Raw genomic sequence first — 17,196 nt, 5'->3', positions numbered from 1 at the left:
ATTTACAAATCAAATTTTACATTGTCTTTCTTCCCTGTCCACTTACCCTAACATGTATAAAAAAATACATGTCATTAAGACTTATAAATACAGGGAGAATTTTTTTTTTTTTTTTTGGCTGCTCGGCATGTTCCTTTACCAGGCATGTGGAATCTTAATCCCCTGACCAGGGATTGAACCCGTGCCCCCTGCATTGGGAGTGCAGAGTCTTAACCACTGGACCACCAGGGAAGTCCAATACAGACAAAACTTTGAGCTCTCTTCCCCTACTCCTTCACACCACTTCTGATAGAGCTGTTAAGAAGTAATATTCTTCTCCTCAACAAATAGCCTTGCTAGGGAATGCATGAGGAACAGGTTGAAAAATGCACGTTTATTGAGAACACACCTCCCATGTGCTGCACATTGAACTAGGGGCTTAGGAGTCAAATGATTCACAAAACAAAGGCTTTGGATAACAGGATGATTAGAACAAATTACGAAGAGTTAGCTATAACTTTTTTTTTTTAAGTGCTTTGTGCCCGTTGGTGGTGGGTGGAGCAAGAAGGAAGGTGTTTAGGCTTTTTTTTTCTTTCTTTTTTTTGGGGGGGGGTACGCGGGCCTCTCACTGTTGGGGCCCCTCCCGTTGCGGAGCACAGGCTCCGGACGCGCAGGCTCAGCGGCCATGGCTCACGGGCCCAGCCACTCCGCGGCATGTGGGATCTTCCCGGACCGGGGCACGAACCCGTGTCCCCTGCATCGGCAGGCGGACTCTCAACCACTGCGCCACCAGGGAAACCCTCTTTCTTTCTTTTTTTACAAAATTGGTACAAGGGCCATGAGTCAGAGGGAAGGAAGGGAAGGCAGAAATTAGACAACTACAGGTCTAGAACAGTATGATCTGAAGGATCCCGAAGTGATGTTTAGAAAGCAGGTTTCTAGGGCCCAACTCCAGTCTACTTAATCAGACTTTCTAGAGGTGTGGCCTGAGAATCTGCCTTTAAGTCAAATTATTCAAGTGATCTTTATGCACACTAAAGTTTTAGAGGTTCTGCTGTAAGATAATTCAGATCCTGAAGGATAAGCCCTACCTGGACTGAGAGGTAATCTTCTTACATTTATTTTCTCCTTAGATTTCTAGGATGGTAGTAAGGTCCCATATTAAGCATGCACTAGATGTTAGTGGGTAAACTCATGGTAAAGAAATTGAGAAAAGATTCAGTTATGTTAAGAAAACAATTGGACTGGAAATTTAGACTCTCTCGAGAAGACAATACAAAAATCAATATTGTGACAAAATGTAAGAGAAAAGACAAAATTAAACTAGATCTAAAGCACAGATTAAGTTTGTGAAAGAGAAAGCTAGAGCCTGTGTTTTTGCAGTTCATCTGATAGAGTGTAACAACTGAGCATCTATCTTGCCTTCTTTTGAGTCTACTTGCTATAACTTTTGATTATAGATAATTTTGTTGATAAAAAGTAGAGTCCCCAAAATATTTGAAAGGCAGTTGTAAATAAGTTCCTAAAGTTTAGAGAGCATCATTGCTCATCCTGTAGAGTCTAGGATATTTTAGATAATATGAGGATAAGTGTAAATCTATATCTATGATGGTCAAAAATAAACAGAATTGAATTTAGTTCAATGGGCATTTATTGACTACTTAATTTTACCTTGAAATGTGCCAAGGAATATTAGAGAAGGAAGCCTGGATATAAGACACAGTGTCTACCCTCAAAGGGCTTACAGGCTCATGAGCAAGGCTCATCTATAGACTATAATAAAAGGCAAGATGAGGGATTTCAAATTAAAATGCAGTAGGGGGCGTGGGATGAATTGGGAGACTGGGATTGACATATATACACTATGTATAAAATAGATAACTAATGAGAACCTACTGTATAGCACAGGGAACTCTACTCAGTGACCTAAATGGGAAGGAAATCCAGAAAAGAGGGGATATATGTATATGTTTGGCTGATTCACTTTGCTGTACAGCAGAAACTGACACAGCAGTGTAAAGCAACTATACTCCAATAAAAAAAATGGTATGACATTAAAAAAAATAAAATGCAGTAAGTAGTAGATCAAACTACAGGAGTTTTAAAGGGTGGTTATTTCTGCATGGGAAGGGGGGTGGTGGGCTAAGGGAAAGCAGAACAAATCAGTCAACTCTACTCTGGTGACAGATGTATCCAGACTTCACTCCACCAGGAAGACAAAGGAAGACTTCACAGAGGAGCCCTGATTAGAGAGGAAGTCAAGAGGGTGAGGATGTAGAGAGAGGAATAGTGAGCAAGTGAACATTTTTGTAAAGGTACGATAGAGGGTAAGCACTCGGTGGCACTGATCCTGGTCCAGTATATGAACAGAACACTAAACACTCAAATTGATGTTAATTGAATTATTATTACTGCCACTGTTGTTATATTGAAGAATACGTCTGTAAGAATCACAGAAATCAGCAAAACTCCTAAGAAGTTGATGTCCTAAAATGGGAAGAGAGACCTGTGCATTTCCAAGTTCATCACACTTTGACAGCCCTATTTTTTAAAATCCAGAGACCACAAAAGTGATACTCTCTGATGGGTTTCCAATGAGGTAAATGAGATACAATGATGAAAACTTAGAAATATAAGAAAAAGGCACTTTTATATTGCCTTTCTAAAGGCAATTTCTATATTTCTTCTTGGGAGAGATGCTGTGAATCAACTCAGGGGTTCTCTACAGAGATAACGTATGCCACATTTATGCTTCCAAGATTTATTTTGCTTTATTTCGCGGTTAATTTACGTTTGAATAATTGAGGCTCTCTTAAAAGCATTTTCCTTAGAATGGTATTACTCTTTCTCATTTGCACCTGGCTTTTCCTCATGGAAAGAAAAAAAAAATCCGAATAGGCAATACAAATATCTCTCCTCATTTAACTACCTATGTATATTTAAATATACATGCTATCTTCTTTCTGGGAAGAACGCAAGGACTAGAATTAACCGTTTTAAATGCGGGCCCAGCGTTTCCGGTGCCTTTGGAATCATTTCAATATGTGGCACAGCACCTGCCTCGTGTTTTCAACTTTGATTGGACTCCATTCGCTGCTCCTCTCATGAAAAATGTTTTCCTCGGGAAAGTGTGGTGTGTTTTTAACCGATTCCAATAGACCTTCAACCTGTGCTCTCTCTTTGTGTCTGCGGACACAGAAGTGGTTCCAGACTCCGGGGGGACTTTCTGCTGGACCGATCCCCAGACAGACTCCGGCCCTCACCTCTGAGACCCAGCAGGCGGCCTGTCTGGGGCCTCGCGGCCCAGCCCCTCGGATGAGAGCAGGTAGAACCCGCCCGAGACCCAGCAGCCGTGCCCGCGTCGCGGCCTGCGCAGCACAGACTCTAGCATCCCCGCCCTTTCGGTTTCCGGAGCCCCGGAGCCCCGCCGCGCCCTGGAGAGGCTCCAGCATCCCTCGGCCTGGAGGCCCCGGGCGCCCGCGGCTACCGAACCACGAGCCACAGCCGCCCTGCGGTCTCGATCCACAGCACCGGGTGGAAGAGCCGCGCCGGCAGATGCCGGGGCTGGGGCTGCTGAGCGCCGGCCCCTGGACGAAGAGCGCGAGCAACCGCGCAGCTGCCAAGCGATCGAGCGCCGTGCCGCGCCAGGGGAGTCCCGTCCCGCCTCGGCCGAGTGGGGACCCGAGGACACGGTTAGCCGAGCAGATCGGAGGCGGCCTCAGCCCGGCTCCAGCCCTGCGCACCTTCCCGGTGGCCGGGGCCCCGGGAGACAGCCGGGGAAGGGAGAAACGGCGCGGGAGGGCGGGGCGCTCTCCGCCCCCTGAGGCCAGCGCTCTCTCCCAGCGTGCTGGGGTTGCTCAGCGCCCCGGTCGGAAGGACGTGCCCAGCCTTAGCCCTGAGCCGTCCGCCGCGCCCGCCGCATCCCTGGCGCGGCCCTCTGGCTCTGTTAGCAGGCACAACCCAGCGCCCTTCCTGCCACCAGGCCCTGCTATTTCAAGAATTTTAGGGGGAAAAAAAAAGTGCACTAGCGAGTTGGGGGCCGGGGCAGCCCGGGAAACTCGTGAAGCAGGCAGGCAGGCGCGGCCTGGATGCAGCGACCTCTGTCTCCTAAGGGTCTCCCCGGCTTTATTGATCGCAGGGGTGGGGTGGGGGGCTTTTTCTGTCTCCCAGATTTACTCTGAAATCGAGTCTCTTGGGACTGAAGGTCCATATAATTGTATCACGTCCATAGCAGTCGCGCTGTGTCCAAAATGGGCAAGGGCACTCGCGGCGCAGACACTGAGGTCCCCAGAGACGCCAAGTCTCTTGGCCCCGGGGCTTATGCTTGTTTTCTCCATGGAACGGGCCTCCGAATTCCCCCAGGAACGTCTCAGTAAGTAGGGGTGTGTGTGCGCGTGTGTGCAATGATTCCCGTGAACTGACAGTGTTATTACAAGAACAAATGGACGTAAGTACAATACGTCATGTGTACTTGTTGATACACTTTTTTAATGGATAAGAATGAAATTTATGAGGTCTCGAAGACAAGGTCGACTTGTCAAGGGAAAGTATTTCCAGCCCTCATTTAATTAAAAAAACCTGCACTTCTGTAGAGATTCGATGGACATTCCAGCTAGCTCCTTAGACGATTTTGGTGATCAGAATTGAATCTGCATGCATTCTCATAATAGAACACTTGTCGTACGAACTGCCATTGCAGGTCACTCTTCCTCAAAACTGTAAGCTTCCTCAAGGCAGGGATAGTTTTCATTCACCTTTGATTTTCCCCATATCAAGCAGTGCCTGCGCATAAGTACTCAATAAATGGTCATTAATTACACCACTCACCCCTAGTCCTTACACTTTCTGTAGATTCTAATACGGAGGAATGCAGGAAGGGGAAGGTGGGGGGAAAGATACCAAATAAAAGTGAAGGACTTAGTCTTCCAAGCTGAGGGACATTTGCAAGTCAGTGATAATGCTCAGAATCAATTTGCTAATCAAATCTTTTTGGTTTTAGGGCTATCATGGGCAGGAAGTGGAAATGACCTACATCCTTGGGCTTTTTGTTTTTAATCAATAAGTGGATACATTTCTCTTTGGATATATTTTCCTTTCTTCTTTTTTTTTTCTTTCTTTCTATAGATTAGGTGTGGTGTAAACCATAATGCTTGAAGTGAAAATGTGTCTTGCTAGCCTTTGATGCCTTAGATGTCCTTGAATTTACTGGTATATGTGGCTAATCTCATATTTCTCATTTTTTATATTTTAACGGTTATCCTAAGGTAACATACATTGGAGAAATCTTGTTTGGACGTCTAAAATACTTCACTTGGGAGAGTGAGCTGCAAATATTAAAATCCATTAGCTGCCTTAATTGTTGCTTTTTAAGCTCTCAGTGATACTTTTACATCTTCGTTCCTTAGCCCTTGAGTGTACTCCCCAGCCTCTTCCATTTGTAACTATTTGAAGAACCTGTATTGTTAATATGTAATATCAGCACACATATGCTGTACTATTATTTTAGCTGATAATGGCTTTTATAAGGGGTTCATTTGTGCCCACTCATCTTATATAATGGCACTTAAACATCACCATCACTTATGCATTACAAACATTCATTCTGTAAAACATACTGTCTAGAACATTTTCTATTAATACTAGAAATCTCCAGATGCCTCATCACTATCATTCTTTCTGAATTTCTGTAGACAAGTTGTAAGAAAGATTAGCCTTTTGTCTAATTTTCGACTACTAACAAAATATTTGTTTTATTCTGAACTTTAGGCTTAAGCACTTGAATTTTTGTACTACTTCTACTGTTCTGTTCAAGTGCCAAGTGTTCATTCTTTCCAGGTTGTAAATAAAATATGGTTCAGAATGCCATCTCTATTTGCAGCACCAGGAAAAAATGCTGTTGAATCTGTAATAACTCTCGATAACCTTGTTCTTTTATTTTAGCGACTTCCCCTCCGTTGTGATTTTTAATGGAGTGCTTATTGCTGTCTTTTTTTTTTTTCTTGACCTACTTTCTTTTCAAGAGCTTCCATATAGAGCGTGTTTTATGTGGCGGTGATTTCTGTAGTGTGCAGGAGAGTCTTAAATCGCGGCGGAACAGATTAGTTGGCTATCACTTATTCCAGAAATGTTTTCGTGGTTTAAAAATCACCTGGTTCCAACGTCCACAATTTCACAGTCTGAAATCTTTTAAGCTATGCTTTTCATGAGTTTGCTCCGTTCTCCAGACTGAGGATTGGACCTCATTCTGCTCTGACCCAATTGTTATTTTTCTTTGTTGCCTCAACCCCCTAGAGATTGTGTTTCCAAGGGAGAGGCGTTCTTGGGACTGACGAGGAGGGGAGTGGGACGAGATCTGGTACCTCAGGCACTAGATCCCTCCTCCCTCTCCTGGTGAGAAGTCGGAGACAATTTTGACAGTTCATAGTCCCGCTTTGGCTCTCACGCTCTTGGTCCATGGGTGGGTTTTACCTGCTTCCACTTCCCCTGCCTCTGGCCTGCCTTCGGGCCAATCGCAAATGCAGCCCTTGCCCCAGCCCACCCAGAGCTCTCCCTCACCCGTCCTCTTGGGGAACTGGGGCATATGTCCGTAGAAGGCTTCGGAGACTGGGGAAAGCCACGCCGGGATCCGGACGGTCGAGAAGAGAGCCCCTCCCCAGGCTTTTCCCCGCGTCGCGGCCCTCACGTGACCGAGAACAGGCCTCCACCGGCCCGCCCATTTCGTCCGCTGCTGCCCACTTCCCGCTGGGGGTAAGTAAACCGCGGTTTTCCGTACCGCCCAACCCCGCCCTCCTCCTTTCCCCTTCCCTTCACCTCCCTCGGGTTCCCTCGCGCCACTCTCCCCGCCCCCCATCCTCCCCACCGGGCCCTTTGTACGTGCTCGGCGGCGTGCGAGCGCGCCCGGCACGTGACCCCGCCGAACGTGGCATTGTGTTATCACGTGACCCAGGTGCGTACGCGACGGAGCGGGGTGTGAAGATGGCGGACGAAGAGGCCGAGCAGGAGAGGTTGAGTCGCGGCGGAGGCGGCTGCGCCGCGGAGCTGCAGCGCCTGGGTGAGCGGCTCCAGGAGCTGGAGCGACAGCTGCGGGAGAGCCGGGTGCCGGCCGTGGAGGCGGCCACGGAGTACTGTCAGCAGCTGTGCCAGGTGAGGGCGCCTGGGGTCCCCTCCCCCTTTCCCCCTGCTAGAGGGGAAGAGGGCGAGCGAGCGCTTGGCGGCCGTGCGGTGGTCCTCGCTGCCTTGGCACCGTCAGCGCCGCCGCCCGGGCGGGAGCGGGGGAGTACGAGGAAGGCGCCTTTGTGTGGCTGCCGTTGTGGCGGTTGTTGTCGGCGGCTCCCGGCTGGGGGAAGGGAGTTGTGGTCAGGGCGGAAAATCCCCCCTCCCCTTCCCTTCCCCGAACTCGGGACTGCGCGGTCCCCGCGGCCGAGAGATGCAGACTGCGAGGACTGGAGCCCTCTCCGCCGTAGGAGAGGGTAAGGGGGGAATGGAGGCCAGGTCCCCTTCCTCCTTCTCTTATTGTGCACTGGGGATTACCGCGCCCCCCGCCTCTGCGCCCCCGCGTCCCACTCCAACGGGCCTCCGCCCCCACTGGTTTGATTCCTTTGCCTCCTTTTGCTTTCATCCGTCCCGCCCCCGGCCCCGTTCTCGCTGTCTCCGGGCCTTTGTTGTTCGAGTTTCGCCTTAGGACTGAAGGGGCCTTTGTTGATGTTCCGAGGAGCAGTCCCCGCCGACCCCTTCTAGCTGGGCGAGACGTTCGGGGGTAGGCGGCGCGGAGGTTGTCCCTTCCTGCCTTTACTTGTTAGGAGCACCGCTTCCATGGTGAAGGTTGCTCTCCTCGGTGGAGAGAAGCTGTCCCTGTATGTGTATCCTAGGGTCGGATGTCGCTGTGCAGCGGCTTTTCCAGAGTCCGCTTCTCTTTTGCCTTCACCCTTGGAGGAGTGTAGTTTCCTCTCTGCCCTTCCTCTGCCGTCTCCCCACCCCCCTATTACTTGGAGCCTTCCCTGTTTGGCCTCCCGGTGGAACGGAGAAGACTGAGGTTCATGTGGACCCGTGCTCAGGTCAGTTTCAGGCCTTTCCTTCCTTTTCTTGCACAAGGACACTGCTTTCCAGTAACTGCGTTCTAACCAGGATTTGGAATGTTAATAGCACTGTTTGCTTGATAGAAATCGGGGAATTTGTGTCTACATTTGGACTTGATTACCTACCCTCCAGTTACGTTTGAAATTTCAAGGTGCTACTGCTGGCTGTGGTCAAGATTTTGGTTAGATTATCTTCTTGAGGAAGAAAAAGAATTTATACGGGTCACATTTAGAGTTAGCTTGTGAACATGTCATTATACAGAAGTTGTTTCGTTAAGATACTGAACTTAAGGTCGAACAATGGTGGACCGTTTTAGCATGTCAGAGTAGATCACGTTTTCAGTTTTGGTCTCCAAGTTCTGAAATCTTTCTTTATAAGATCAGGGGTACTTGATCCCATACCCAGAAATTCTCCATCGTTCTATGCACCTTATTGTCGCAAATTATTTGATGGCGGTTATCTTAAAAAGCAAAACAACAAAAAAACTTTGTGAGATTGCATGGTGACTTGTCTGGGAATAAATGCAATGTGAAAGCCACCCACTTAAGGTAATATAGGTCTGGTGAATACCTATGGCATAATTAGAGATTCTGTCTCTAATTCCTTTGAATCCTAGTTTTAAAGAATTGTTGAAATTTACTAATTTCACTATCCTGACCGTAAACACTCATTCTTAATTCGTCTTTCAGATTTAAAAATTTATCTTAGATTAAAAAAAAACTTTAATAAGATGCCCATGAAAGGAACTCTTTCATTTGTAAGTAAAGTTAGCTTTTCAGTCAGTGAAAAGTATTAAAGTCTAGCTTTGCTGAAAGACATTTTTCAGGTAACAGTTTCCATTGATGGATTTAAGGCTTATTGCTGTAAATAGTCTTGACCAGCAATATGTATAATCAGGATTAATAATTCTGGGAAAGTGGAATCTCATACAAGTTGGACTTAATTTGGAGTGTGTGCAACATCAGATATTTGTCACTTTAAAATTATTTTTAATGTATGAAACAGTATTCCTTTTTGTCAGCATGAAGGTAATTTCCTGTATTAGTTTTAAGTGATTAGTCTTACAACATGTAAATTGCTTTTATTGACCAGTGCTACATGAAATAGTAATAAAACAAAGGCTGGGTTTGTGGATTTCAAAAATGACATATTGCATGCACTAAAATCCTGCAATAATGTAAATGCATTTAAAAGTGATCTCTATTATTCGAATAGTAGAGTGTATCTGATGTTTAAAATCCCCTGTGGAACATTTTATATATATATAATTTATATATATATGATAAGTTTCCAATTTGGTCTTGCCAGATGGAAGGTAACTTGAAACAGTTGTTTCTTTAAAATTGTATCATAGCCATTATTATTAACATTTTGCTATGGGTTGAACAGAGCCGAGCAGTGGTTAACAATTACAGAATTTATTGGAGCAGTTTAAGAACAGTGCTAGAAATACTAGGAGCTCGAAATTATATCTACGTTTCTAACCTGGAGATTATCATTTAACTTTTTCTAAGGTTTTCCTGTAAAAACTGGGATATTCACATGCTTCAAGAAGGCAAAGATGAATAATATTTGTCAGAGTTAGTGAGCTTCAGAGTTAATATTCTGCAAGTGTTGATGCTTAGTGCTTTTAAATGTGAATTAGTTTATATCCTGAATTTTTAACTCAACAAAAGGTGAGTTTCTGGAGAATGTAGTGAAACCTACAGAAATAAAGTTGCTTACTCTTTCTAGTTTATAGATTTTTCTTTCTTTTTGAATGAAGTGTAGGATAGTAACAGATTTCTTGAGTTCTGAGAAGTAAAATAGAAATGAAAAACATTTTAAGTTTTTCTTATTGTTAACTGTATTGTTTTGCTGTTTATATTAGGTTGCTTCCTGGAAGCATGTCCCACTTTTATATGAACGTTTGCTTAAAGCTTAAGAGTAGGAGGAAGGGAAGGTGGTAGAGGATGGGCATATGGGAGTATTTGTCAGAAAATTTTAGATTTCCTTATATCTTTACAAGCTAGCTGTAATCTGGATAATGTTTAATTTTCCTAAAAGCAGCTTAGAATTAGAATATAGGATAACCAGAAATAATTTATTGCATTTATTTGTTTCAGTATCATTATATAAAAACAGATTGTAGTTGGAACTGTTCCATTGTATTAGACTAGGCCAGGATTCACTCACTCATTCAGCATTGTTATTGAATACCTACACCGAGGGCCAGGCAACCATGAGCATGGTCCCTGGCTTCAAGGATCTTACAGTGTCTGGAGGAAGGTAGACAAGTAATTGTAGTAAACTGTGATTTATATCTTTTATATGGAAGGTTATTTATTTGGGAGTTTGAACAGAAGCATTCCAATAGGAGAATTGTTCTAATTGTTCTAAAAGGATTTTAAAATGATTCATTTAAAAAGTTAAGCCATCGTAATAGTTGAAGAATGATTTGTTGGAGCATGGTGTTTGTTGACAGCATTACATACTGGACTGGATGACTCGTTGATTAATACATGAGTTGTGACTGTTTATGGTTGTTTACCTTCTGGTGACAATTATTTTAAAAGGTAGAATTGCAGTTGTGGAAATATGGTTTTGTATCATACACACACGCACGCTTCTTACCTTTGTTCATACCTTAATTCATATAAGCAGCTTCTCAACTGGGCATGGTACTGTTTCCCACTACATTTCTCTCTTAAGGACATTTAGAAACACGTGGGGTCAGTTGTTCGGTTACTGCAGTGACTGGGGATGTGATAACTGGCATTTAGTGCCCATGGGCCATGGATATTACATTTTCTGAAGTGACCAGGACAGTCCCACTCCATTAAAATTTATCCCTCTGCCTAAATACCCACAAGTGCCCTTTTGAGAAACAGTGACCAGAAAGAAGAATATATTAAGATTTTTTTTGTCCTTATGCTTTTTCATGTTAATATAGTTATATTAAGAAATGCAGTTAACCTGGAGCAGATCCAGGTCAGTGCTTCTCAACCATATATAAATGCACACACTGAGCTTCAGTACACATTGAACTTGAAAATTTCTACTTTCTTAGCAGAAATTATGAGCAATTACTTAAACAATTACTAAAACAATTCACTTTTACTAGGTTAAGGAGGGTAGCAAAGTCAGCATACTTAGTTATCCTGATTAAAGCAGAGATTTGACCTTTTGATAAAATTGAAATTATGTGCTTTTAAGAAAGCATTTAATGCAAGGACTAGGTTTAAATGTTAGGGAATATAAGATACAGGAGACTGTAGTAGGATATAAACTAATAAGATTTAAATATCACTTCAAGACAACTGAAGACATGTCAAAAGGCTGTGTATCATTAACATATTTGCTTTATTTTTTATTCCCCTTTTTTAAATTGAAAATGTACATTAAAATGGTTTTTAAAAATTCAAAGACCAAGAAAGGGCATACACTGAAAACTTGCTCTCCTTCCCACCCTAGGCCTCCAGTCACCTTCCACAAAGACAGTCCCCTAATAGTATTTTATGTGTCTTCCCAGAAATGCTGTTTACTCTTTTTTTTTTTCCGGCACGCGGGCCCCTCACTGTTGTGGCCTCTCCCGTTGCGGAGCACAGGCTTCGGACGCGCAGACTCAGCGGCCATGGCTCACGGGCCCAGCCGCTCCGCGGCATGTGGGATCTTCCCGGACCGGGGCACGAACCTGCGTCCCCTACATCGGCAGGCGGACTCTCAACCACTGCGCCACCAGGGAAGCGCTACTCTCTTTTTTTTTTTAATTAAAAAATCAGGACATACTGTATACTGCATCTTTTTTTTTTTTTTTTTTTTTTTCGGTACGCGGGCCTCTCACTGTTGTGGCCTCTCCCGTTGCGGAGCACAGGCTTCGGACGCGCAGGCTCAGCAGCCATGGTTCACGGGCCCAGCCGCTCGGCGGCACGTGGGATCTTCCCGGACCGGGGCACGAACCCGTGTCCCCTGCATTGGCAGGCCGACTCTCAACCACTGCACCACCAGGGAAGCCCTATACTGCATCTTTTTCTTCACCAAAAAAAGGTATCTTTGAGATCATTCTGTAGCTGCCCACGTAAATCTATGGCTTTCTGTTTTAAACTGTGTAATAATTCTAGTCTGCAGCTGTGTCTAATTAATCAGTTAATTGTTGGTGGTTATTTGGAAGAGTAAGTTAATTTTGTGTGTAGTAATTTCAGTAGAGTTCAGAATAGGTAGTAAGCACATCAGGCTGGGTTATCAGACAGAAGGCTTTACTAAAAAGGTAGGATTTGACATAGACCTTAATGCCTTTATTAACTGTGTTTAGTGCCTTGTTGGTATAAGAAACAAATGAAATTAAAACCGTTGAGAACTACTGTTTAAATTGTGCAGTTACAGTATATCTTTGTATATATTTCTTTCATCTATTTGATACAAGTTGATTCTTTTGTTTGTCTGCATGTTTTGCTTAGCTTTAATGGTAGAGGCAAAAATTTTGAAAATACTTAAATATTTTCCTTGAGAAACTCGACTTTCTTTTGATTATTAGAGACTATCTTAAGTTAATTTGTAGGTCACTTCAAATCAGAAGATAAGATAGCTTGCTTGTTAATTAGTGATAATTACTTTAGGTATTGAGGGAGTAATAAGTCATTTAAACTTTAAAAGTTTAGGTAATGCTCAGGGGAAATAATTTGTTAAGTGTTCATAATTAGTATGATTGCATGCTGGAGATATTAAATTCTGCTTTCCAGAATATACTTATACCAGTTTTAGCAAAGGAAAACTTTACCAATTTTTCTTGCCTCCTTCTTAACATTCTTGATCCTAAATTAAAATGGGGGAAGGGAAGAGGTATTTTGCAATTGCCATTCATGATATTTTATATGACTAATCTCCAAAACCAAGGATTTTTGAAAATGTATGGTCTTAACTGTATGAAACTGCTGCTGTACTTATTTTCCTGGAGATTCTGTCAAAGTTGAGAAATTACCTTATTTTTCCCAACGTGCACACGTAAATTCAGTTCATAAAATCATTCAATGTGTGAGTAGCCTTGCTTATAAAATGGAAAGTTTACTTTTTATTAATGTGTTTGTCAGATATGCTGTGTAACTTTTAGCTATTTATTGTTTTCCAGGAGAGCCTCTTGATTGTTTCTCTTATCATTTAGAGTTGCACAGTGCACCTCACAGGAAAAAATGTTACCTTTTCCCACCTTACATATATTTAGCCAAGAAGATTTGTTAAAGTTCAGTCAGTTACATCTTAATTTATTTTAAACATATTGAAATTCCTCTTATATGGGAGCACTAAGGGAGCTGTGGAGAATTATGGCGTGGATAGAGCTTACAAAATCTGGTACATATATTAATAGTTAAGCAAGTAATACTATTAGATAGTAAAGTATCTAGTGATTAATACAATAAGTAGAGTGTGAATTAAGAAAACTAGAGCATTTTAAAATTACTTACACTAGCTAAAAATTGAAAGGAAAGGAAAGGAAAACACTATTTACATTGGGTCTTGAATGTGGATAACTAAAGTGGGAAGGATGGGAATAAACCTCAGAGAGCTGGAAAAACTTTCCAAACTGGCATCTTGGAGAAAAATGTCATGGGTTGGGATGAAAAATAGGATAGAAAAGGTAGATTAGAACCAGACTTAGGGTTTCAGATCCAAACCAAGGAATTTTAACTGATCCTGTAAGCGTAGATAATATATGGTTACATTTCTTAAAGACTTACCCTTCCAAGGTTGAGGCATTGAAATTTTAAAAAGTTCAGAATGTTAGAGCCTTTGGTTTTTCTTGAAGTATCCTGTGTCAGTTACTGCCATGTAACAAACTACTCAAAAACACAGTGGCTTTAAAAGAACAGCCGTTTTTATTACTGTTCTCAAGTCTATGGGTCTTTTGGGTCATTCTGCAGTCAGCTGGTAGGTTGTCTGGGGCTGAATGATCCCAGATGGTCTCACTCATATGTCTTGTGGTTGGTGGGTTGGTTGAGGGGCCCCAGTTAAGTTGACTCATCTCTGCTCCACTCTTACCCTCTAGTAACGTAGCCTGAATTTCTTTACTTTGCAGCAGGAAAGCCAGTTCTGTAGCACAACTGCTTTTCAAGCCTCTGCTTGTGTCATGTTCGCCATTGTCCCATTGCGTCAACTAGTAGTCATACCCAGCCTCTTCGTGGGTACAGGGAGATGTGACGCTTCAGGGAGCAATTTTATAACAGTCTATGACATATCCCACTTCTGTTTATTCTCCACTGCAATTCCGGGCACTTTTTTGGGTGAGATTTTAATTTTTTGTTTCTATAGCCCCACCTCTGCTTTCTTTCTTGTCATACATATTCTGTCATCAAAGCACATCCAATTACTCCTTTTCTCCTTGATTGGCAAAAGGCATTTCTATTCCTGCTTTCTAATTTAAATTTCCAAATAGAAGAAGGGCATCCCACTCCATCACTGTAACTTTGGAAAGTTTGTGGAACAACTTCTTATTTGCCGTGGTTCTTTACCTTAATATTAAACCTGGTCTGTATGTGGTGTTTTGTTTTGTCTCTACCTTGTACAGTTTAGTAATAACATCCTAGTTCTTGTCCTAATATTTGAACTTCTTTTTCCTTTTAACTGATGAACTTGCTTTTAACCTTCCATTCAGTTTGTGAAATTCCCCCAACATCCTGCTTTTATCCTTCTACCTCAGTGGCAGTCCAGTACTCATGACAATGTTTCTCAAATTTGTGTTTGCAGAAACCCAAGAGAGTCTGTAGATTTTAGAGTTACTCAGCTCAGAGTAAGATGTAACTTTTTTTTTACGTTGCCACTTAGTTGTCCACTGAAACAAAATTATCACCAAAAAATACTTATCTTTACTGTGTGTGATGCATTCTATTTTCATTTACTATTATTGTTTTTAAAAGCTGCTCTTGATTTTATGATCCGTTCATACGTCATAACCAAGAAATTGGAAAACCCTGCTTATAGGAAGTCGATGGGCTCAATTCAGTAATAAGCACCAACATAGGTACTCCTAAGTTGTAAGGTGGCCTTCTAGTCTAGTTGATTCACAAAAGTTATAGTTTTATTTATGAGGAGCATCAAAATTAAAATACAATTTTAAATTTAAATGACTGCTAAAAACCCAGCATATGTCCATGGAATCAATTTGAGAAATACTGGTACATAGGATCAAATCCAAATTTAAGCTTGAGCCCAGTGGTCTCCGTGCTCTATTGTTTACTTTTTTTTTATATTTTCACTGTTCAGCAGGAACTTTCTGCTCCATCTAAATTGTTCATTCCTCATTTTACTGCCTTTGTGACTTTGTTCAGAGGAGCAATGTTATGCAGTGAAAAGTCAAATGGCTTTGGGTTCAAATAGGAGGTCCCCAACTATCAAGGCAAGATTTTTGCTCATGCTTTGTTTGGGGTGAGGGTGAACCTTGGAGTTAGAGTCTAGACCAAACAGATTGAAGAGGAAGAGAATTAATGTTCAAAACAGGCACTGTTACGCTTTACTAACAATGAATTGTTTAATCTGAAGACTTGTGAGATCATCGGATTAAAAAGCGTTTAGTCCGTTTTAATGTCTGTTTACCCAAATTGCCTCTTAGGGCCTCATCATTGCTATATAATACTTGTTCAGTATGACATTGATTTATCAGAAAATGTTCAGTTTTATTAGGCATTTGTTTAGGAAGACTGAGATATATGGTTAAATGGCTAAAATGAAGCAGTTCTTTAAAAAATGAATTTCAAATATATGGATAATATATTCGTGTGGAACATTTGGCATCCTTATTGATGCCTGACGTATAGGCAATGTTATGTTTTAAGTTTACAGATTTTACACTTAGAAAGAGGTAATCTAAATTCAGAAGTAGTAAGTAATTGACTTGATCCCCATCCCAGTCATTTTTGTTTGTTTGTTTTTTTGGATTGAACCTCCCCCCCCCCCACTCCCCTGCAGTGAAAGCACCGGGAAATTCCCTGCATGAAGGTATTTTCTAGGAAGGGTTTCTGAGTGCTTGTCATAACTATTGCTCCTTAGTAATTCAGAATGAACTCTAGTATGTAAAACTGAATACGTTGGCAAGAACGAGTCAGACCTAGTATATTTAATATTGTGACCTATTTAGTGTTTCTGAAAAGGCAATCTGATGTTGCAAATGCTGCCTAAAGAGAAATTATTTTTAACACCAGAAGACCTTTGAGGATTTACGTATCTTGAATGAAAACATTTGTGGTGTTTGGTGCCCCTCCTCACCGAATTATCTTTTATAAATCTTGTTTTACTTGATGAAGAAAACCTACCCTCCAGATTCTTTCATATATACTTTGCTTGACAGCTCATTAGATACTGTAGATTAAAAGTGTTGGAATTCTAAGGACACCAATTTTAATTTTCATGAAATTGTTTATTGTGACCTTTGGCATGCTACTTAAGACTTTTCTGGGTTTTTTTTGTTTGTTTGTTTTTTATCCTTGACATGGAGATGCTACAGACTTTTGCTGGTTGTTGGTATAAGAATGGATCAAAGGCATGATTATTTAAAACGATTGTTGTCGTATAAAGTAACATTTTCATTTACATTTAGAGACTACTTTGGAAACACTTTTGATGTTTTATACGTGATAGTGACCTAGAATGTTATTACATTAATAATTCTATCATTTTGAAGTCATCTATTATTGTCATTTTGAAAATAGCATTAGATTACTGATTAACCAGCTTGTTTAAAGCCTACATTTTAGAGAAGGCAGGATTAGATTTTATAATAATTTATGAAAGGTCTTTTTGTCATGGGGGGCATGCAGATTACTCAATGTGTGTGAATGTGCCAGGAGAAGATTATTGGCTTTGCAATTAAAATCTTTCCTTTGTCCAAAATTTTAAACCTGGGATTTGAGAGGCTGGGATGAGAAAAGCTAGTATTTACCTAGTAACTAAAAGTATAGATTTTGAACTATGATTAGAATTCTAGCTCCCTTACTTCTGTGGGATTTCAGGCTTGGTTTTGTGCTCATCTCTATCTAGACTGGAGGTAAGAATAATATCTGCCTTAAAGCTGGTGTGATTAAGATATAATGTTTGTTGAGCACTTTGCATATTATGATGCTGGAAGCACACAGCAAATGTTAGCTATTAATACATTTACAAGGACTAGGTCTGAAA

At 41.9% G+C, this 17,196-nt stretch overlaps 1 protein-coding gene across 2 annotated transcripts in view; it reads left to right on the top strand.

Moving 5' to 3' along the window:
- The first annotated feature begins 5,712 nt into the window (after nucleotides 1–5,712).
- The window catches only part of ZNF292 (zinc finger protein 292), an 89,035-nt gene continuing 77,551 nt past the window's right edge, over nucleotides 5,713–17,196 (top strand). The window contains exons 1-2 of one of the 2 annotated variants that reach the window (XM_067702631.1): nucleotides 5,713–6,726; nucleotides 6,926–7,122. In XM_067702631.1, coding sequence (XP_067558732.1) covers nucleotides 6,955–7,122 — 168 coding nt within the window. In that variant the 5' untranslated portion in view covers nucleotides 5,713–6,726; nucleotides 6,926–6,954. Of the gene's footprint in view, nucleotides 6,727–6,925; nucleotides 7,123–7,503; nucleotides 8,034–17,196 lie in introns of those variants that run through there. The other variant, XM_067702632.1, reaches the window with a different exon arrangement.

This window comes from Pseudorca crassidens, chromosome 13 (assembly GCF_039906515.1).
Source record: "Pseudorca crassidens isolate mPseCra1 chromosome 13, mPseCra1.hap1, whole genome shotgun sequence".
Classification (NCBI taxonomy): Eukaryota; Metazoa; Chordata; class Mammalia; order Artiodactyla; family Delphinidae; genus Pseudorca; species Pseudorca crassidens.
The sequence above is the reverse complement of the archived record's forward strand: the minus strand, read 5'-3'. Positions and strand labels throughout refer to the sequence as shown.